This window comes from Clarias gariepinus, chromosome 13 (genome assembly GCF_024256425.1).
Source record: "Clarias gariepinus isolate MV-2021 ecotype Netherlands chromosome 13, CGAR_prim_01v2, whole genome shotgun sequence".
NCBI classification, from domain to species: domain Eukaryota; kingdom Metazoa; phylum Chordata; class Actinopteri; order Siluriformes; family Clariidae; genus Clarias; species Clarias gariepinus.
In genome coordinates, this window is record NC_071112.1 from 13,612,969 (window position 1) to 13,635,996 (window position 23,028).

At 36.5% G+C, this 23,028-nt stretch overlaps 1 protein-coding gene across 2 annotated transcripts in view; it reads left to right on the forward strand.

Moving 5' to 3' along the window:
• The window catches only part of LOC128535291 (kelch-like protein 29), a 107,995-nt gene that overhangs the window by 28,843 nt on the left and 56,124 nt on the right, over positions 1-23,028 (forward strand). The window contains exons 3-6 of one of the 2 annotated variants that reach the window (XM_053509163.1): positions 1,102-1,439; positions 11,782-11,932; positions 12,084-12,611; positions 20,816-20,954. In XM_053509163.1, coding sequence (XP_053365138.1) covers positions 1,158-1,439; positions 11,782-11,932; positions 12,084-12,611; positions 20,816-20,954 — 1,100 coding nt within the window. In that variant the 5' untranslated portion in view covers positions 1,102-1,157. The remainder of the gene's footprint in view (positions 1-1,101; positions 1,440-11,781; positions 11,933-12,083; positions 12,612-20,815; positions 20,955-23,028) is intronic. The other variant, XM_053509165.1, reaches the window with a different exon arrangement.

Here is a 23,028-nt window from a genome sequence, read left to right on the forward strand (position 1 = left end):
CACTTTATCCCTTGTTTTGAAAAAATTTGCCCATGTGCAACACCACAGATTAAAACAAAAAATTGGCACAATGATGAAGTGGATAAATGTATTACTCCTACACTCGCTCCTTATTGCGAAGCCATCACTGCGCTTTTATTATTACACTGCTGCTTGATAGACATAAATATATCTGACCTTTTTGTAGCCCTTTATTCTGTCTTTTAAAGCTGAGCACAATGCAGTTTCTCCATTTGCAGCACAAAAGGGGCCGGAGTAAAGATTCAGACTCCCATTTGTCTGGCTCGCAGATAAAAGCTTGGTGGTTCGAGGGAAAAAAAATATATATATTTTTTTTCCCTCAGTCTTTTCAGAAGCACAACACTGGTCAGATCTGATATGACCCCTTCTGCCATATGACTGTAAAAGGTTTCAGACAGTCAGTGAATTGTCATGTAATAGTCAGTCAAGGTGACTGCACTGACTAAAATAGAACTTTTGAACGAGTGGTAAAGCATCTTCAAGGTTGTGCATGTTGTGGCATGGGAAAACCTTTCACACTGACACATTTCTGACTTTTCTATATATAATTCTAAAAACTGTAGCTTTTACTGACATGCAATATGTCTCCCTTTTCCCCTGTAAGTAATGTTACAGCCTTTTAAAGTCCAGTTTCCTGTGTGAAATATGATCTCACATTGATTATCAGCATCATCCGCATCAGTCTTTGTCTGTTCCCTTGAGGTAAAAGTCATTCACAGCCTTAAATACAAGCTTCATCTCGATCTTCTCACTTGACTGATTTCTGTTCACACTGTATCATTGTTGGAGAAATAATCAGCGGTTTATTTCCGCAGGTTAGCTGTACATCTCGTTATTAATGTCTCTTTGTTAGGCCATTGAATTATTTAAAACCTCGTCCACTATCATGCATAGAGTGTCTATGAGCTCTTTTCTGTTTAGCTGATGATGTGACTTTGTGAACCTTGCTATCTGAACTGATCCAAAAGGAATTGATTAGTCCTATGTTTGTTTAGTTGTGCTACAGTTTGTATGTAACTATCTGATAACTTAACACTATAGGTCTTATTTCACTTGGATTTTACACCATTTTGTTTCCAGGTGCTGGCCAGCTCCTGAGCAGAAGCGGCTCCTTCGGTTGTGTCTTTCCGTGTGGGATGTCGCGCCACAGCCATCGTTTTGAACGGGACTTGCGGCCCGTGTGGGAGCGCAGAGAACGCAGTGGCATCAATAGTAGCTGCATCACAGCTAATGGCTGTGGCTCTTCCACCATCTCTGCCACTTCCATGACCAACAGCTCCAACAACCGCCCAGGCCTACTGCCGCTGCCGGTCATGCCCTCTCTGCTGCCCACGCCAGCCACTGGAGCAATCACCACCTGCAGCACAGAGCTATCTGGCAAGCGTTTAGCCTCCACTTGCAGTTCCTCCACTACCAAGGTAAAACTCATTCCACCAACACATTAAAGCCCAATAGTCTTACTAACGGTCTCTTCTGCTTCACATAGGTTGTTAGTGATAGTTTGGGTAGTGTAATATCAGGGATATTTTCAGTAATTCCCAAAATAAGGAGCTGTAAATGCTTGCACTGTAGTTTCAGGCATGATTCAGACCATCATGTTTCATTTCAGCCAGTTTTCTCTATAGTTAGCCCTTTTTTTCCCTTGTATTATGTATTATCTCTGCCTTAAAAGTGGTGCAGATTTCAGAAAAAAATACCCACATGCTGTCTGTGTTTTTGGTACTTACCAGAGAGGGGAAAAAAAGATTAAAGCTGTAGCTGATCTTAGGGTCAATTTCTATCATCCATCATGAAAGGCCTGGAGCCACCACCTTTCCCCAACATATCCCCCATATGATATTTCTCTCCTCATATCTCTAGCATCCATCTCTGATAATGGACGGGAAGGATGATTATTGATCCGTGTCAAGAAACTTCTCCACATTCTTTTAAATAGTGAGAGAGAAATTTGTGGAGATACACCCAATCGCAGCTCCCAGGCCGTTAGATTAAGGACAGTGTGGGCTCTAATGTAATATATTCCTGCATTTTGCATATTGTGTGTTTCCCCAAGGGTAATATATATTGCGGATTTTAGTACATCTGAATCCACCGATGAGGCAATAGATAAGAAACGCTGGCAGTTTTACCGAAGATATAAATGTCATTGTTGTATTTGTTTGTTGTCTGTGGCCACTTTAGCCGCTTTATTGTTGAGGTTTATGTAACATAATGTGGTTGCATTTTATGCATATATTTGCATTTTTCAGTGATGATACGTTTCTGTACGACATTTATTTCTACTCAACTGCAGGTAAAACCTGCCACAAAGATTGCAGAAAAGCTATTTAGTTATCAGTCACACATGACCTTAAAGCTCAGTCATAATTATGTTTACAGTTAGGAGCAGTGATTTGATTAAGGAAGAGTGAAGAATTCTGCTTTTCTGAAAAAGATCATAAGATTAAGATTAAGATTAAAATGTTGCAGTTTGTCTCCAGTTATCCTACCTGAGCTTTTCTTATAGCTTTGTTTATAACTTGTTTGAATGTAATAAACTATTTTCCATTTGCTTAAGGCTGTATTTTTAATAGGAAATGTTACATGTATGTGACTGAAAGCTCATTTACACAGCTAGTTACCAGAGATAGGTGGAGTAACCAAAAGGTGTACTAAAGTTAAAGTGATGTTACTTTAAAAGGGGAATCTTGGGAAATACTTGGAAATTCAAAATTGCAACATTTCAAGACTTTTTCCAAGACTTTTTTTTTTAGGTTTGTGATTATAAAATTTTTTTATTGTTGTCATTTTATATTGCAAATCAATGTCAGTGTTAATGATATAAAAGTTTACGATATAAAGTTATGCAAACATAAAAATGTTCATTTTAACCATTATTTTTGAACGATTAAGGGTTACAATAATAATTAATTATGCAGCAGTAAAAGTATTGAAAATTAAATGACAGAAAGTACCTTTAGATTAAAAGTATCACTCCAGTTAGTTCATCAACTCTTATTTAATTGTTACTTTATTACCTCTCATCAAATTAAAATTTAATATTTATATTCATAGTCATACAGTCATACACAGTACGATATGCAGTGAAGTGCTTATACATGACCTTAAAAAAAGTTATCAATAAGAAATAAATATGGAATAAAATAAAAAATTTAATATAGAAAAACTGTAGCTATGGAAAATTTAGATAAAGAGGATAGGAACAATATTATAAGAACAAAATATATATATATATTTTTTTTTTTTGACGTACAATTATAGAAAATATAGAAAACTTTAACTGTGGAAATGAAATAGTATAAAATAAATAAAAATGTCCGGGTAGTGTGCAAATATGCATGAATGTGTAGAAGCCATGTCCATAAATGTGCAAAAATGAAATAGAAATGTGTGCAAATGTGCTTGAATGTGCAGGTGGGATGCATAATAATTTATACAAATAATAATTAATAAATAATATACTATATAAATGATTGTAAGCAACTTTTTAAAGGTGTATTTGAATGAAGTAAAGCATGTAACTAGAGGAATGTAGACGAATATAGTAAAAGTACAGTTTATCAGAAAACTTGCTTAAATAAATGTTATAAAGTAAATGTAGTCATGGTACTACTCACCTCTGCTATTTATCCTAATTCGTGTTAAAATAAATAACCATTTTATTGGATTTTTTATCATTTATGTTAATTTTTTACTCCGACACAAGTTCTTTCAGTATTGGGAAGCTTTTGATACTTGCTTCTCAGTCGAGTCAGCATCTGTATTCAATTCACGTCCACAACAGATTTAGTAAATAGGAACTGCAAGAGTGTATGTGTGAGAGGTTATTAGCATAGTTGCTCTCTCTCTCTCTCTCTCTCTCTCTTTCACACACATAAACTCAGACAGAGCTCCCATTTGATTTTCTCCCATGATCATCACTATCTTTTTTGGGCCACTCTCAAGATGCCTGAAGCTTTATCAAGTATCCTCAGTCTTTATCTTGCATGCTGCCCTCTTTCCCTCCTTCAGCTGCTCAGCTTCACAGAATGTTCCATTTTGTCAGCAAAGTTCAGCCTCATTTAGATTTCTTAACATGGCATTATGCAAAACGGTTAGAGTATGTCAAAACATAAAAGACACATGAACTTGGCAGTCATTTACTGCATAAATAGAAGCGATGAATGAAAGGTCCCACAGGAAAGCCATTCAAATACTGTACGTCTTACAAATGTAAATCGCTAATCCTTATTGCAATGGATTATAGACAAGTTGCAATAAACAAACCCCTAAAACTAAAATTTTCAAGTATTCTCCAAAATGATCTGTTCTTAACTTTCAGGACGCGCTTTGTCCTGGCCAGGGTTGCTATGTATCAGGAGTCTGTGCTGTGTCTATGCTGGGTGTAAAGCATCTTGGACGGGGCACAAGTACACAGCCGCTCAAAAGTTTGAGATCACTTTCTAACTCCATGGGCGCTTTTGATGTTTATTTCTTTCTTCATTGTAAAGCAATGCTGAAGCCATCAAAAAATATGCAATAATCTTTTTTGGACCGTTAATGTTGATATGCATCTACTACACATGATCTGTAAAGCCTTCATAACTTCTGAACTTCTCCATTGCAGTAGAGGTTAGTTTTATTCTTGCCATCCTGGGATGCTCTTCATGAGAGCTGGTTTCATCATGGTGCTTGATGGGGTTTGCAAATGCATCTGACAATACTGTTCTTGCAAGAAGTGTTCCATAATGGCTGACCTCAGTGTCTTAAAATAACAACTGACTGTTGTTGTTGTTGTTGCTGCATAATTCCATATGTGGTATTTAATAGTTTTGAAATTCCCAGTATTGTTGTAGAATGTAGAAAAGAAAACACTAAACAAAAACAACAAAATTTGCAAGTGATAGCAAACTTTTGAGCGGTAGTATGGATTGCAGGACACCATGCAAACACAAATTCCTACCTAGAGGCAATTTAGTGTAGCAAGTCCAACTAGTGTAGACAGCACCTTCTAGATAACCTGTGCACAAGGAGAAAATGTGCAACTTCACACTCAGAGTAAATCAAGCTCAGGATTGACCCTGGAGCTTTGAGCCAGCAACAATTCCCCATGCATCACCTCCAACAAGATTATACATGATTAAACATAGAGTTATAAATGAAGATAAGCTACTGAAAAACCTGTCTGTCAGTCAAGACTGCGCTGTTCAGTAATGGAACAGTAAGCTGTTCACTAAGTGATGAGAAAAACAGAAACTGATATTTGATGTGACATGAACATAAAATCCATTCCAAAACGAAGGTACTCCCTCAGAGCACCCTGTAAGGAGTGGGCAAAGAGGAACTTTTGGCTAAGAAGGATTCCTTAGAACATCGAGCAGCCACATTCTGACTTCGCTCAAACATGAAGAAGCAAAGCAGCCACAGCTCCCCTAAGAGTCTGTGCTCATCCAGCTCTCCAAGGCTCTTCCTTTAGGAGCCAACATAGCTGCCACGAAGAAAAGAACCCACTTTGTAACAGACCTCTTCACATAGAGGCATCAATGTTCTCTCTCGATTTGTCAGTGCAGGCGCATGCCCATGGCAGGGCTAAAGAGGAGGCTTCAATGCTGACAGCGATGATAGGAATAGCAAATAAGCGCATGACAGCTTGTTCTCTGCATTGGGGCTTTCTCAGAGGCAGACGGTGATCCTGGCCAGAGTTGAAAAGATTAGACGGATGGAAGACTGCCATCTAGTATTCAATAAAGAAAGGAGATTTTCGACGCACATGTAGGGATTATATTTAACTTGAAACTGCAATCTGTGATGGGTCGCTTTTACTGTGCAAACAAATGATATCATCTCGCATACATGTTGTCATTTTGACAGCACTGAAGCACAGTAGGTTTAAATGAAATGCATGTTTTCTGAAAAAATGGCAGAGTGTATGTATAATGAGCACAGCATACTGGGAAAAAGATAACTAATGATCTCATGTCCCTGCCGCCAAGATGCAGATGTGCAAAGCAGTGGTAAACAAAAACAGATCTGTCTCTTAAAATAGAATATGTTTTGTACAGTTCTGTTATAAATAATTGTCTGTACCTGAGTGAGTTAAGGTTCATGAATCTGTAATAAAAAAATCATTACTAAATGTACAGCATATACTGTACAGTAGGGAGTTTGATGTATATATATATATATATATATATATATATATATATAGTACTTTGTCAGTGGGCTCAATTGATAAGTACATTATTATAGGATTTGCTGCTGTCAACTCCAGAATTTTTGGCACCCTTTAAAGAAAACTAGCACATAAATTACACATACCTCATTTATCAAGCTCTTGGTAAAATTGTGAGTAAGTGCTTTTGTAAGGAAAACCATCCAAAAAAGTTCCACTAGATTTGTATACATTTACTGTAGGTAATGAAGAATTTTCTGTTCATGCCTGTGCTGGTAAATGCATGTTCATGGAATAGCTGATTTATATTCAGTGATGCCAACACCATCAAAAGGCAAACCTCTTAGATCTGAAAACAACAAAATGACTGAACAGTAAAGGAGTGCATCCAAGTGCAGAGTGCACTAATTCGTCCTGTAAGGCAGCTGTAATGTGGAGGTTTTTGGCCATCATAGACACAAATGAACGCTGCAACATTTTACTGTATAAGGTGTTATTTTTCTCTAAATGAATGGCTTGTTTTTTTGTTTTTTGTTTTTATGGAATGTTACTGAAGTAAATAAACTGTATGAAATCATATAAAAAAATCCAATTATGCAATTTTAAACCTGTAGTTCTCATTCTCATGAGTATCCATATACACCACACAACCATAATATTACTATAAACAAAATATTATGGCCCATATTGTGTAGATTCCCTTCTGCCACCTGGGTAGCTGTGGCCCTTTGGGGCATGGACTCCCTGCAATCTCTGCGGGTGTGCTCTGGTCTCTGGCACCAGGATGTTGGTTTTGGATGGTTTGTGCATTTGGGTGCTCTGGGTTATGGGATGGCGCCTCCATGGATCAGACTTGCTTGTCCAGCGCAGCTCAATAGGATTGGGATTTTCAGAGTTTGGAGGCTGGGTCGGCAGGCTTCGGTTCTTTGCTTGCTGAGCCCCATGTGAATTATGTTGCCTTTCTGTTTTTTTCCGATTTATTACGCGTTAGCTTTTCTGTGGATCGGAGAGGACAAGCTATCACCAGTGTCACCAGTTTAGTAGTATGTAAATTGATAATTAATATTAATGTGTTATTGCTTTGTGGTATTAATGTTGGCTGGTTGGTGTATATGTAAATTAACACAAATGCTCAAGATCTCTTGCTATGATTGTTTTTCCAAACTAACTGGATTTTCATGAACGCCAAATTACTTGTGTTGGAAGAACTCACCACATCAAAAAGATTTTTCTATCAAAAAGATTACTGTATGTTCTAAATCGTGTTTTTTTTTTAAGAATAAAGAGCATTTTAAAGAATGAAAGAAAACTATTATAAAAAAATGTCAAAACTGAAGTACTTTGAGCACAAATAGTGACAGCACAAAAACTTTTATGAAAAAGTTGCGAAAATCTATATTTATTGTAAAGTTTAGCAGTGAAGTGCAAACAGGGACACAGTCAATGATTTAATTTTTTTTTTAGTTGTCATATCTGTATTTGAACCATGTTGAAAATCTGTGGGCTGAATTTAAAACATGCATAAACCTAAGGATATAAAGGAGGTTGAAATGGTTAGCATATAAAAGTGGTTCTATCATCCCTCTGCAATTGTTCCCAATGTTGTTAGTCGTTACAGGAAGAGACTCAGTGCTGCAGCTCTTTTTGAGGGGGCTTCACCACATATTACTTAATTGTGGGGACGATCATTTAGAAATTCACCGAAAGGATTGCACTGCCTTAAACATTGATATGTAAATAAATGCAGTGTTAAAACATGTATACGCTCTTCCCTTCTGTTGAAGCGTAGATGTCACATATTCAACGTGTTGCTTGTCTATTCTTTATTTTTTATTTTTTTCACTTGTGTTATTTCTTTTTGCTCATTTTCATGAAGGGCATCAGTTTTCTGCCTCTTGAGATAACTAGATGATGTGTCGAGGCTGATTATGTTGTACTTAAGCCTTGTTATGGCTAATTAACTATAATCTAATCTAAACCCATTAAAAAAAATTGAGATCTATTTAGCATTTTAATACCATTCTGCATCTGTGTGTATGCTCGTGTGTACAATGTAAAAATGTTTCTTGTCAAATATTTGCAAAGTTAGGAAAGGAATTTCTAATGAGACCTGACACAGATATAAACATACTGTACACACGTACACACACACAGACACACATCTCAAACACCTGTTTAGTACTCAGGATGAACAACCAAAAGCTAATAACTAACAGCAGAGTTCAGTAAGACTTTTTGTCCTGAAATGAAACAGATACTAATGTATTTTCCGAGCAGACTGCACTGAGACAAGCAAGTCAGCCACTAACCGACAAATAGTGAATTGCATTTTCATTTGTTTATACCTGGGGCAGATTTGAAAGGGAACTGTGTACTCCTACATAAATGTTAGATGAGTGTGTGTATACATATTTAGATGGCGAATAAAAGTTTTTTATAATAGTGTAATTGTGCTTGGAATGAATTTTTATAAAACAAGCACAAGATTAATTGTATTAATATTAATATGTGAGTGTTGTTTCGCTTTAATAATAAATGGCAAACATGCCCTGCTTATGAGAAAGCAGATGAACTGTAACCATACCATTGAGACAGCAGTGAAGTAGAATGAAGTCATTGCTTTTCTGAGGGACAGGTTTGAAACACAGCCAATCATAGCTACTGGCTGTGTTGCAAAGTCTTTATAAGTCTCCAGGAAACCATTAAATTCTACTTTTGCTCGTCTCGTAGACATGCACTATTATGGATGTATGCATTAGTATTAGTAAAGTGTAGAAAGAATTACATTTATCACTATCATTATGACCAAAATCTGCTTTACATCATAATTCTGTTATATTAACCATTTTATATAAAATTGTGCTGATAAAAAAGCAGGCTTAATGTATGTTATTAGTCAGAAAATGGATGAAGACTGGATGAAGTCAGTTCTATAGTCAACTGCGCAAGGCTATGCTGGAAATGTATTTTTTTAAATTCATTATTTTCCTTTACTTTAAAGGACCATTAACACTTTAATATCACATTGCCTAAAGCAAAGAGGTGTGCAAGATCCCATAGGAATTCTTCTTGCAGTTATTTTTGTTGTACTTTAAAGTGAAATAAAATTCAATTAAAATACTTTCACTGTGGCATTGAATTCCTTTCTGTGTGAAAGACTGCTTTCTAGGGGTGGAATGATACAGGATGACACAATGCGCTGTGAATTTCAGTTGCAATCGTTTTACCATGTGCATTGGAAGAATATGTGATTCACATTGTGGAAATTACCATTATATTAAACATCCATCTTTTTGAACACAAAAGGTCCTAATGTGAATGCCCCTTAAAATATAGGGAGCACATACTGTAGGGCCAGATTGCTCCACATTGCAATGATATATAGGGTATACAGCCACATAATAATAGCTCCTTAGTAGCTTTCATATGACATAAACCCCATACTTCTGTGAACTGTAGTGTCTCAGGATGAAAAGTTTGGCATTATATCCACTGTAAAAGCTCTTTTTCTATATTATAAAAAATAATTTTATTGATTTATTGATTTATTATTATTATTTTAATGTAGAGAACGAATGATTTAAAAATATAATTCTTCTGGCAGCTATTAGATGCGTAAAATATTTTCCTGATTATCTGTGTTTGGCTCATATTTGTAAAATGTTTCCAGGTTATTTAATGTTAATAATCAGGATAATGCAGACATTTTACCTCGCATGGAAAAATAGCTGAGAGTAAAGAACACTTAAGTATGTTGAGAAAGTTCAAGACCTGCATCTGAGCTGGATCATTAAAACACAGTGACAGAAATCATAAGGTTAACAGTTTAGAAGGAGCTGTACTGTTAATGGTTACTGAGAGAATGGTTGTGCGTAAAACCCCATAAGGAATCTCCCTTAAAAAAACGAATCACTCGTAACTGGATACATTTAGGATGAAATGTCCAAAATTAGAATTTTCTATTATTTCTTTAGTTTTTGAAAGTGCCAATTTGGACACAAAACCTCGGTTGACTGACAATTAGAGAATTATAATTTATACAGTTTTTTAATTCAGACAAATTTGATGTGTTGAATGATTTGTTCGGGCTTTGTATTGCTGTATCACTGCCTGTGATTAATTTTTTTCATTTAAAAAAAAAATACAGGTGCTCTTACATTTTTTGTGGATATAAATTTGTCCATAAGAAGTTATCCTTTTTATTTAGTCTTGTATAAAGAATTGTCGATATCATGGATCTATTCATTCTCACCTAGGGAAATTAAAGTTAAACAGCAAATGTCAAGCCTTGTGTACTGTAATATTTATCTTCCTAATACTTTTACCACATTGTTAGAGATTTGATATTTTTATTTATAAATACTAAAAATATTTGTATTGGTAATTTTTTTTTTTTTTATCACAGTATTATAATGTTTTTGCTGGATTTAAACTGACCTTTAACTTTTGTCCCCAGCCTCTAAACTGTAAAATGCAATAATGAAAATAGGTATTACAGTTTATAAGTTTTACAGTTTTAATAAAAAAAAAATTTGACCAAAAAAAAAAAATCAATATATTGTTAGAGAAAGAGAAAAACACATGATTTAACATATGATTTTGTGCGGTGATAAACAGACTTGGTGCAAATGAAACATTCTTGTCTGTTAATTTGAATAATATTCTCTAAATTAATTGGATTAGCAATAAACTTGTACTTTGGTTGTAATCCAATTACTAGCAGTTTCGAACTTTGAGGAAATTAGTTTTTTATATGTTGTGTTTTGTTTAGTTTTTTCCCCTCTATTTGTGTAATCTCACTAATTACTGTTTGCTTTTTTTACGATTTCTCTTCTTTTTATAATCAGCCTGACTGGTGAATTATGAAGGGAAACACTTTCCCTAATGGTGCAATAGCAGATCATGAATTGTCTTTATTGAAACAGCTATTTGTGACACTGTAACGTATTTCAGTAGGCATTTAAGGTTATTAAACTATACAGCCTACTCACTGAATATAGTCATGCTTAGAATTTGAAGGTTCAGTGATTGCACTGCTTCTCTTTACAAGCCTGTAATATTAATAGTAATCCAGAAGGCGTATTTAAAAATAATAATAAATCAGTTTCTGTTGACTTGTGCGCAGACAGTTAAGTGCTGTACATCACAAGAGAAATGTGTCCTGTCACTTCTATAGTGGAGTATACATTTAGTCAATCTGCAGGTAATATTCAAGTATCAACTCTCATGAAGTAATTTGTGCTATTTTTCAGTTGCATTGAAATGAGACAATTCTTCTAAATAACTGTGAAATAGCTTTTTCCCATATTGGATCTCCACTTTGATTTAGAGGCAGTGTGAGGCGAAGATAATTAGTAAAATGTTTTCTATATAGATCTCCCTTCCTTTTGCCAAGTCAAATTGCTGGCAGCCGACCTTGGTTTTTTTTTCTACATTATTGATGGCACTAAACTAGAACAGCAGCATAATTAAACGAGCAGAGGAGAAGGAATATTAACAAAGCACAATGATCTACCAGTGTCTGACACACCGTGTGTAATTGCGGATTGGTGATGATAATTAAAGCTTGGGGTGTTCTGTTTAGCATGTTTACTTTTTTTTTTTTGAAGCAGGTCTCAGCACATGCAGCAGTAGAAAACCAAACAGCAGGACCTGTTCTGGCTCCCAGTGTCAGATGGGGACAGACGCCTATTAACCAGTCTACTCCCTGGGATACAGATGAACCCCCTAGCAAACAACTGAGGGAGAAAGATAATGCAGGTAAAGAATAGCACTAGATTTGGGATCTTTTGTTTTTGAATGTTCTGAAAATAACTTCAGCAGTGTTTTCCTTATCAGTTTGATGTTTTGTTAGTTTTAAATGGATATCCAAACAAAGAGTATGAGTCACATGTTAACTTCCACCCCTTAGGTCATCTATGGCCCCCGGCAGTGCCCACAGTGAGCCAGGCGAGTCTTCTTTCCCACACGTACAGCCTTCCCCAACCACCGACTTATAGCCAGGGAGTTAATGTCCAGGCACCTATCATAGGTGCCACTCCTCCCCTTCAAACTGCCGTGCCCCCACCTCATCCACTCCTGCCCTCACACTATCAGCTGACCCAACCACCCTCACAGCCACTGACCGGCATGATGCTCAATGTGCACAACCAGACCCTGGGGCTGACTGGCATGCCCCCAATTGCCATGTCCCCTATGCCTGGAGTATGCCAGGTCACTCAGACTGGCCAAACGGTTCTGGGCAATGGCCATCTCACCCATCCCATGGTGCAGCCATCTACCACATTAACCAGCAGTGTCCCAGTGTTAAACGGACAAACATCTGTACATCCTCCACCTACCAATGGATGCACCGCTCAAGAGACTGCCAATGGGCTGCAAATGCTCCGCACAGTCGGCATGGGGAAGTATGAGTTCACAGACCCTTGGCATCCCAAAGGTAAAATTGTCCTTGAGTTCAAATTTTAAATTGAAATTTAAGCTGTTTTGTGTTTTGTTTGTTTTTTTTCTTTCTTTCTTTTCTCTTTTTGAGTGTGTAGGCTGATTTTGTTGAAGCAATAACCCAGGGAAAACGTGCTTTCTCAGTCCAAGGAGCTGATGATCTTGCAGACATTTATTACTTTCTTGACTATCGCCCTCAATAAATGCTCTCATTCGTCTCCTTCTCCAAGTGGATAAACTCACTCTGCTTTGCTATCCTTTTCCACTTGCTTTTCTTTTTTTCCCTCCCTGCAAATTCTATTATGATAACTTTATGAAGTCTTAGGGTTAGCGTCTGCAATATTCTGCAGTATGCTCAGCAAACAAGTGCCTTGATGATTAATGTGACTGACATAGTATTAAAGGTGGAGGCCGATGAGTAATGTATTTCTTTTTACCTTTGGTATCTTTTCCGTGGTACAGTATATTCACTATAAAGTCCCCAGATTATAACAGTCAACTCTGGGTATATGTTCATAGATATAGCCCAGTTTATACCATAATAATTGGTATTTACTGTTGAAGCAGTTCGTGATGTTGCTTAAACTGGAGACCTTGCTTTATCTTTCTGTTTTCTATCTTAGGATCATTAAATAATACATTTCCTCCCTAGCTTACATTAAACAAATGGGAGGCAGTTGGTCACGTAATCAGTATGGGAAGTTGCATGGTGGCACTAGTATGGGCTTTTGGCTGTCGGTGGAATCTGGATATTCTGCTGAGCTAAAGGCAAAAAGTCTGTTCCACTGCCTCTTCTTTAAATTGCATGTCATGTTGCATCACTAGTAATATTAATCTTCTATAGAGGGAGCGTTGTGAAGACAGGGAGTAGCTTTGCACGCTACTTATCAGCTTGTCACTAAGAATGGAAGGTCCGTTCAATAGATCATCATTGCTGTCTTTAAGATCCCTAAAGTTTATTCATGAGCTTCCCAAGGTTTCTGTGTCAAGTAGAAAAAAAAACACTTTAAACCACGCAGGCCCATACTGTATAACCATAATGGCACAAAAATATAAAATTATAGCACAGTCTTCAACATTAACAGTGATACAATTCAAATGCTAACCTCATGAGTGTAAAACACTGAATGAACAACCAATTTGCCCTTTTGACATAGTCAATTCTGTTCTCTGTGATTAAAGCAAAGCGAGTGGATAGCTCATTAATTTGGACGATTGGACAAATCAATTGCAGCTCTCATTAATGACATGCAATCCCTTGTTCATAATAATACCGTCGTACCTCTTACAATTTCAGTGTAAAATGAAATATCAAAGGCATGTTATAGCATCTAAAGCAGCAACATGCCACAGCCCTGAGGATTCAGCTCTCTGCTCTGCTCTCCTCAAAGAACAAGAGCCATCAGTCAGCCAGTGACCTGCTCTCCACGGCTGGAGCACTGATTAAAAGCCCTGCCAGTCAGAGAACTCTGAGATTTCAGGAGATTAGCAGCTTAGAAAATACATTTATCAACATTGTTTTTATAACGTTTTTTTTATTTTTTATTAAAGGGCTCTTTTTGTGTGTGTGTGTGTGGGGGGGGGGGGGGGCAATAAAGGAGCCTGCAATAAATGTCGTTGTTGTGTATTCTCAATTAATTTTTTTTTTTACTCGGAGCTCAAGTCAGAGTTAATGGATCTGCATCTGGAAAGACTGATAATTACATGTTGTGACAATGTAACCAAACAGATGAATCAAAATTTGTATAAAATTTGTCAAATTTAAAAATAGTCAGTCTGAATAAAGCTGTCTAATACTTTTGCTAGGCAAGTCTGATTTCATCACACAGTGAATGTCAAGCTGCTGGATAGCTACATGAGGTAGCAAAGCAGACATAAACCTAATCGATTTGGATTATGATCAGAAACTAGCTGTCAAGATGTCCAATGCTCCTGTACCACTGTCAGAACTAAATCTTTAAATGCATTTTTCTCACTTTTCCCTGACCAGATGTTATTTTAGCACATGGTAGTGTGTGTGTGTATCAGGTGCAGCAGCGGCATTTATTTTAAACTCCTAGATACTCAAGTACCACAAACAACATTTATCATTTATCACACTGTTTATCATGACTTTAGATATTGTCAAATTAAGCCATATTTACAGTGAATAAAGTGTCTAAACACTGCTGCTACAATGACAGGTCTGTGTGCAATTAAATAATAATAATAATAATAATAATAATAATAATAATAATAATAATGTAGGATCAATTGGGTTAGATCCTTTCCTACATCAAATGTACAAATTACAAAGAAAATAAATACAGTGAAAAACAATAAGAAAGTATTTTTATGGGAAAAAGAGAAATAAAAAAAGTTACAATAACCTAGTTGCATATTTGTTCACAACCCTAAGCTAATACTTTGTTGAAACATCTTTTTTATTTTATTACACCCTCTGTTTTTTTGGGTAACAGTCTATCAGCATGCTACTGTACATACTGACTTGGCTATATTTTCTCACTTTTTCATACAGAAACCTTTTAAAAATCATCAAATTGGCTACACAAATCTCCTGTGGACTCGAAGGAGATCTTAGATGGAAGGATGTATTCTTTAGGTCACTATCATGCTAAAATTTAGTAGTGAACTGTGCCATTCCATCCCGGGCCTTCAGTCAGCTCTACAACAGTGAGCTTGATGCTTGATTGTGAATAACAGAGCCTAAAAATCATGCAACTGAACTGCTTTTGTACTTTGACTAAAGAACATCTGGACATTTTTTTAGGTTTTGCAACATATTTAGGCTCTGTTACTCACAATTAAGCATTATATTAATAGGTATAGGGTTACTGAAGTGCATTGGAACAATACTCCTTCATGTACTGTGTACACCGGCTGAAATTCATATGAAGTGCTAAAAGTAAGTGCTTGAGATAGGTTTACGGCTCTGATTATTTTCCAAAAAATATATGAACCAAAGGCGGCACCGTGGCTTAATGGTTAATACTGTAGTTTTACACCTCCAGGGCCCTGATTCGATTACAGGGATCCTTCTGGGTTGGGCACCAACGCCCCCCACCCCCCACCCCCCCGCCACCTGTAGAAGGGAAAAAGCGGTATAGACGATGAATGAGTGATATGACTAAAAACATTAAAGGAAATTTATGCATTTCGAGGACACTGACACTGTTTACTTAAACACAAGTCCATTATTCTTTCCTTCTGAATGAGGAGGGCAATGACCTGATAATGCTTATAGATTCTTGGCTTTAATAAATCCAATGGCATTTCCAAAAACTGTTGATCTTTGGGTAATCTCACCCATAACATTAAAGTTTAATAAATCCAAGAAAGGATCCACAGATTTTTCTCCTTTAGCCATCCACTAATAGCAAACTAGCAAGAAAGGCAAAAAATCTCACATCAAACACAGCTCACTAACTACAAAAACTCCCACATTGCGATTGTAAACTCAGCTAAGATGCTAAATAAGCTTTGTTTTAATTATTTATTTATTTATTTATTTTATATATTGAGCATTTCTGGGGCAGGCACCTCACTCCTCTGGGTCCTAATATAAACAGGAACAGGAAATTTTGTAAGTAATACAGTAATTAAGGTAGCTATTAAGTAATGAAGTTTATTTTTAACAGATATCTTTACTGAGGGCCATGAAGGCAATTTGTTTATCTTCAAGTTATTAGCAGACACCTAAGTATTTTACACTTAAATTCATTCCACTTGTAGCTATTCACGATTCTCACCACCTTGCGAAAATCCCTGGTTCTGGGTGAAGATAAGCAGACCTAAAACATAATGCTGTCACCACCATGCTTTACCTTAGGTGTGGAATTACTTTTGCCAAGCAAACCATATGAATTTATTATACCTTTCTAATTGTTTTATTCAGACCATACCATATTTTGCTAAATAGTTTGGGGTGATTTACAGTAGTTGGCCTTTTTTAAAAATTAGACTTTTAAAGGGTTTTTGTCTAGCCACCCTGCCCTGTAACGCCAGACTTGAAAAATGCGGGAGGTCGCTCTCACATGCGGAGCGTAATCAGTATTTGTCAGGGATTCCTGCAGCTCTTTTAATCTTGCCATAGGTCCCTTGGCAGCCTCCGTGGTAAGATTTTGTCTTGTGCTTTTGTCCTTTTTTTAGGGATATCCTTTTATTGGGAACTGTCATTGTGGTGCCCCATTTGCTTCACTTGTTAATAATGGCCTTTACAGTATTCTTTCGTACATCTAATCTTTGGAAATTCTTTGTACCGCTCCCCTGATTGATATCTTTTGACACTTGAGATACCATACATGCTTAGTAAACTCTCAGCAGCCCATGGCTTCAGATGTCAGATAAAACCAAGCTAATAAAACCAAGCATCAGAAACAGTTGATCATTATTTAGAGTTAATTACAATTACTACAGTGATAAAATTAGTATTACATTTGAAGTAGTACATTTGAACATGACTTTATTTTATTATTTATTCATTCTGAGCACAAATTATAAACTGATGTGCTTGCTTAAGCATCCAACACTTTGTCCAATTATCTATCTATCTATCTATTTTTTTTTTCTTCTTTTTTTTCAACCCCCCAAAAAATTCAATTTTCTTGCTTGATTTTTTGGTTGCTTCTATTTAAACATGGGAATTTCTTTTAGATGACACAATCCTGCAGTTTTAACAGGGATGTGCAGACTTTTTATATAATTTAAGAGAATTGTTACAAGATCGTAAGAGGCATCAAATCCATCTTGTCCTGGCCTCAGGCATTGCCCTTCATATCTGTAGACACGGCTTTGTGGTTAATTGGGAGAGAGGAGGGAAAAGAATGGTCTCATTCAGCAAGCTCTGAGGCTCTTTGTAAACAGAGTTTGCATTCATTTATTCTGACTTTATCCTCGCATGTGTCCTACTAGTGAGAGCGCGTTTGAGTGTGTTTCATCCCCATATCTGTGCTTCTATTGTTCAGCATGTCTTTGTGCACGAAGGACACCTTTCACAACTTCAGCATTCACTCTAGTTTAACCCAGGGCAAAGAGCGCTCCCTGTAGACTGTATTGTATCTCTGTGCACCCATTATTACACAGCTAGGTTTAAATAAACAAAAATGTGATTTTATTACTAGTCATGTGAATATATCATCTTTTTTTTAAGCCCATGGTATATTATATTGATACCAGCGATTCCAGGAGTTCATTTTGTTAAAAAATCAATGTTCTTCCTTTAGTAAGAATAGCTTGAGCTGGTTAATGGTTGGTCCACCTCCAGAGAGCACTGACCCACTTAAATAGAAAATAATTAGCTGCCATGCTTTTTACACACCCCAGTCAAATTAACAAGGAATATTTTACATAGATGTTCACACATGTCTCTACTGTTTTTGTCAGATCATTAATATGATAGCTCTGTGAAATAAAGGAATTTTAAATGGTTAAACTCGATTAACTGTGCACTCTTTAAATCATCCTCCTAATATGAGCTGATAGAATGAGATGTCTAGATTTTACAGTTAAAAAACAGTAATGAGGTAATATGAAGAGAATTGTGGATGTACAGTATTTACAGTAAAAGAAGTGGGAACAAATGTGTTACTATGAGAGGCTGGAAAGTGTTAAAATAGGTTGTTTATGTAACAACCACAGTAGCAACCTCATTTCCCCTCTCGTCTGTTTCAACTACTCAGCATTTAGCATCACCAGTATACTAATCACCAGCCTGATGTATCTCTTCCACACTGTTTTATTCCTTACATTAGATGCTCTTTACACTTGAATGATTCATAGATCACTGTGTGTCTTAACAAACTAAAAAGAATTCCTCCGAAAATGGGACTGGATTGAAAATGAGAGGCAAAAAAATCCCATTAGAAGCCTATAGAACTAAAAAAACTTTTGCACAGTACTGTTTACATATAATTTAGATATACTGCATGGCCATAAAAAGTCTTTATTTCAGAAGGGTCAAATTATTGGGGAGCACCAAGCAGGAGATTTAAAGTTAGTGGACCTGGGTTAAGATCCCTTCCACGCACACACATTTTTAAAACCTAAAAGCAAATTGCTGAGCTGTCAAATTCTTGTAAGAATGTGGTTGGAAAAAAGAAATCGTGAATGGACTTTACTCGAACACTTTTTCCATTTGCGAACAATTTGGTGCAAACAGCTGTTTAACCATAAGAAAACCATGTGTTAGTGACATTAATCAAAAAAAAATTTTTTAACTTGTTATTAAGCGTAAAGATTGGACTTTTTAAAAATGACCCTATTCCGGAACGATGGGTGCATTAGGATAAGAAAGGAAACAAATGAAGTGATGCACCCATTATGCACAATGGCCACTGTACAAGCCTCCGGAAGCAGTGTTATAAACCGCAGTGTTGCTGCAGTTGGTCAGGTTCAGACTCAGCAATGTTATGTGGCAATAAAGTCAGCTGATAAGCTAAATGTACTGAATGACCATTAATGGAGTTTTGCTTATACAGTATATGCTCAACACCCACACTGGTACCTCTGCCTCTTCATGCAATTATCCAATCACCCAAACAAGTCAATCATGCCAGTGTAGCACTTTGCTACACTTTGTCTACGCCATGGTTGTTGGGGCCAGATCGGTTAATATAGGTATTTCAGGAAATGCAGCTCATCTGATTTTTTATTGATTTATTTTTTACATACAGCAGTCCTTAGAGTTTACGCAAATCAGTGCAAAGACAAGTGAACATAGAAAAAAAATGTAATAAGCATCATTATTGGTGACAGGAAAACTCTGCCAACTCAAATTACTCTTTAGAACTGTTGAGTTGAACTGCATCTGAGAACAGCTGGAAAAGTAAAGAGGGGTCATCTAAGTTATACCATATCCTTTCTGTTGTCTCCTCCTGGCCTCATCTATCAATGAGGCATTTATGATTGTGGAACTGCCACTCACTGGATGTTTTTTGTTTTATGCATTATTCTGTATGAATACATATGAGGCACTATTGTGTGTGAACCTCGGCAGTTTCTGAAATACTCAAACCGGCCTGTCTGACACCAACAACAGTGCTGTGGCTAAAGTCACTAAAATTAACTAAAGCTGTTAACTTGTACCTGCATGATTTTATGCATTGTGCTGCTGCTGCCACAAGATTGGCTGATTACATAATTATGGTGAGTGTATATTATGTGAATGATACCACAATAAAGTACCAAAATATTTAATGAGGAAAAATTCATTAAATTGCACAAATTCCATGCACTCGTCAGGATGTGGGAATAGATGTATTAAAGAGAGAGAGAGAAGCATCAAGATATGAATTCTCTGTCATTTCCTGAGAGATTCATCAAAAGATACCATCCAGAGTACTGGGACTGGGATGATGAGAAGGAGGCAAAAAGTTATTACAGGCCTGGTAGAGCTCAATCAGGGAAGATGTCTATCACTCACATACTTCATTAACTGCAAAAGATTTATAACAAAGTATTAAACATGAACATTTAGAGATTAATTTAATAAGTTTAATAATGTAGTCGTGAAACGAGGAGTCCAGCTGTGTGTCATTGAATATAGAAATATATTTGAATTAATCCTGGCAGAACAGAACAGTCAGTACCAAACCAAGAGCTATATCCATGTGTATATATGTTGTAGTGCTAATTTTGGTAAACTCCACCATGGTACTAATGTTATAAGAAATCTTGGAATAACATGATCAGAAAAATAATACTATTATTATATATAATAAATATGAAATATTTATTGTAATGCAGTGTGATGAACTTCTTTTCTTTCTTTTCTTCCTTTCTTCTTCCAGGCACTCTTTTCCTTATATCTTCTTTCTATCTCTTTTTTTTTTTTTTTTGTTATTCTACCTTTCTTTGTAAACGGAGGTTACTCCAGAGCTTTACTGCAGAAGGAATTTTTAGTCCAGCGAATATTTAAATCCATGCTAAAATCACAGCCTTCTCCTTCGGGATTAAACACCCTAAACAGTCCCATGTGTCTCTTTTGTACATGTGTAGCCAAATGTTCTTTCTAATGAGACTGTTGACCTTCTGCTCTTTCTGGTGCACAGATCTCTCCCTATATATTTGACAGTTTTTATTTCCCATTTCCTTCATCTTTTTCAGCTCCTTAGATACACAAACAAATTGTTCTCTCTTTTTAATCATGCGCTTGTGACAGACTCGGTTTAAACTGCTATTTGTGTTTTTTCTTTTGTTCTACAGAAATGTTGAAAGAATTGAACCAGCAGCGGCGAGTGAAAGAATTTACAGACCTGAAAATAATTGTTCAAGGCAAAGAATTTGAAGTCCATCAAAATGTTCTAGCTTCCTGCAGCTTGTATTTCAAGGACATGGTTAAAAGGTTTGCCTCTCTCCTGTTGTTGATCCATTCTGTTCTTTTTATAGGGCACATTTGTGTGGCTTCCTTTACCCTCCCATTCTCTTGCAGGTGTGAAGACTTCGGTTCTATCACAGGGCCAGTAGCCATTCCTCCTGTCAAATAAATGAATGTGTATAATTGTTGCGAAAGGTCAGCACTTATCCTGCCCTTTCATCTCCATGCACTGAATGAGCAAATGTACATTTTAATGGGCAGAAAAAAGTTCCATGACTGGGGATTTTCTTTTCTTTTTTTTTAATGTATTGTAAATGTCAAACTTTATCTGACATATTAGCTTAGCACTTCACTCTGCCTCTTTCCTTCAAGTGCCTGGAGTTTTACTCCTACAGTAGCTGTCCTAAATTCATCAGTTATCTGCTGTAAATAAATGCCTATCTCTATGCAAATTTACGTACAGCTCAGTCATAAATCCACTTAGCAGTTCAATTCGCACAGAGACACTTGTGTTTCGGATTTTAGGACAAAGTCGTCTTGTTTTTGACTTTGGCAGATTTTGGAGTGTTCACTTCAGCTGGGTGATAGTTTTCTGTAAAGTGCATGTTGGATGATGCATACAAGCAGTAACATGATGTAATGAGATATTTTATTCCTATTGTTCATCAGCCTTTCGGAGAAAGTAGATTATGTGACTTCATAGAATGTTTGCACAAGTCCCACAAAAGCACCAGACAGACAGAATAAAGCAAGCCCAAAGCCTGGTGTGAACAGGCACAGAGAGCCTTTTCAAACCCCATGATGCATAGATGCTTTGACTGATATTAGCTTCTTAAAATGAAAAAGCCTTTTGAGCTGAAATAGATATTGCTGGTGGAAATGTTGTTTTGTGATATTTAGGATGTGGGATAAATTGTACTTCTGGAACTTAGGATCATGTTTTCTAAGATATGCAAGAAAGGTGGAGATACAGTAGATAAAAAAGATGTCCTGATTGGGGGAAAAAAATCCCTAGAAGGTGAATGACATCCAAACTGAGTGGCAAAAAAAACCCTTTTTAGTCACGCTCTGTTCATTCATTCATTCATTCATTCATTCATTCCTTTAGTAACTTATTCAGTCAGTCAGTTATATCTTTATTATAGTAAACACTGAAACACTGTTACAGGTGCAGGATTATGGTCATTTCCAAGAGCTAATCCCAGAAACACTGGGTATGAGGTGAGAATAAGATGTTAGACCATATACACATTTGCACTTAGCAGCAATTTAGATTAGCCAACCCAACTACTGTAATTCGTATGGTTTTGATATGTGGGGGGAAACATACAAACACTGACAGAACCTTTAAATCTTTAAATCACTAACAGGAACCCAAGCTCAAAATAAAGCTGTTATACATTTTTAATGCTTCAATTTATTAAGAATTTATACCTGTTTAAAGTCGTAGCTCCAAATCCGGTTGAACTTAACACTAGTGTTGAAGGTGAATATCAACATATTAGGTCATTATGTATGCAATGATGGAATGTTCACACCGAGTCAGCATACTGATCATAAAAACTCATACATTTACGTTCAGCTTTAGAAGCCAGTCTTTATGCCCTTATTATCCATCATACACGATGCAGCGGAGCCACAAGGACAAATTTAAAGTGGAACTCTGGCCCTTTGGATTGTGGATTTAGTCTGAGCTGCGTTATCCTATCTTGCGAGCAGCAGTGATGAAAATTGCATTAGGAGCAATAACAGAGAGTGTAGATTTGACTCTGTTCTCAGTGGAGCACAAAATGTGCTGATACACCTCTCCAAGCTATTTGAGTTCAACTGCTGTTTGAAGGTTGAATAGGATGTGAGGTTATCTTAAAACACAGTTTCCTGTTTTTTTTTCTTCTCCACTCTCCCCATCCCAGTATGAGCACTTAACAACCATTGCTAAAAGCAAAGATGGAGGAACTGAAAAATTCAGACATTTTCCCTACAAGATAATGTTGCTACATCTGTGCAATTCATTTTCTAGAGAGTGAAGATGGTACTCTAAAAAACTGACTTCAGGTACACCTTTTTTCCATTAAGGAGAAAACTTAACCCTAACCTTTTC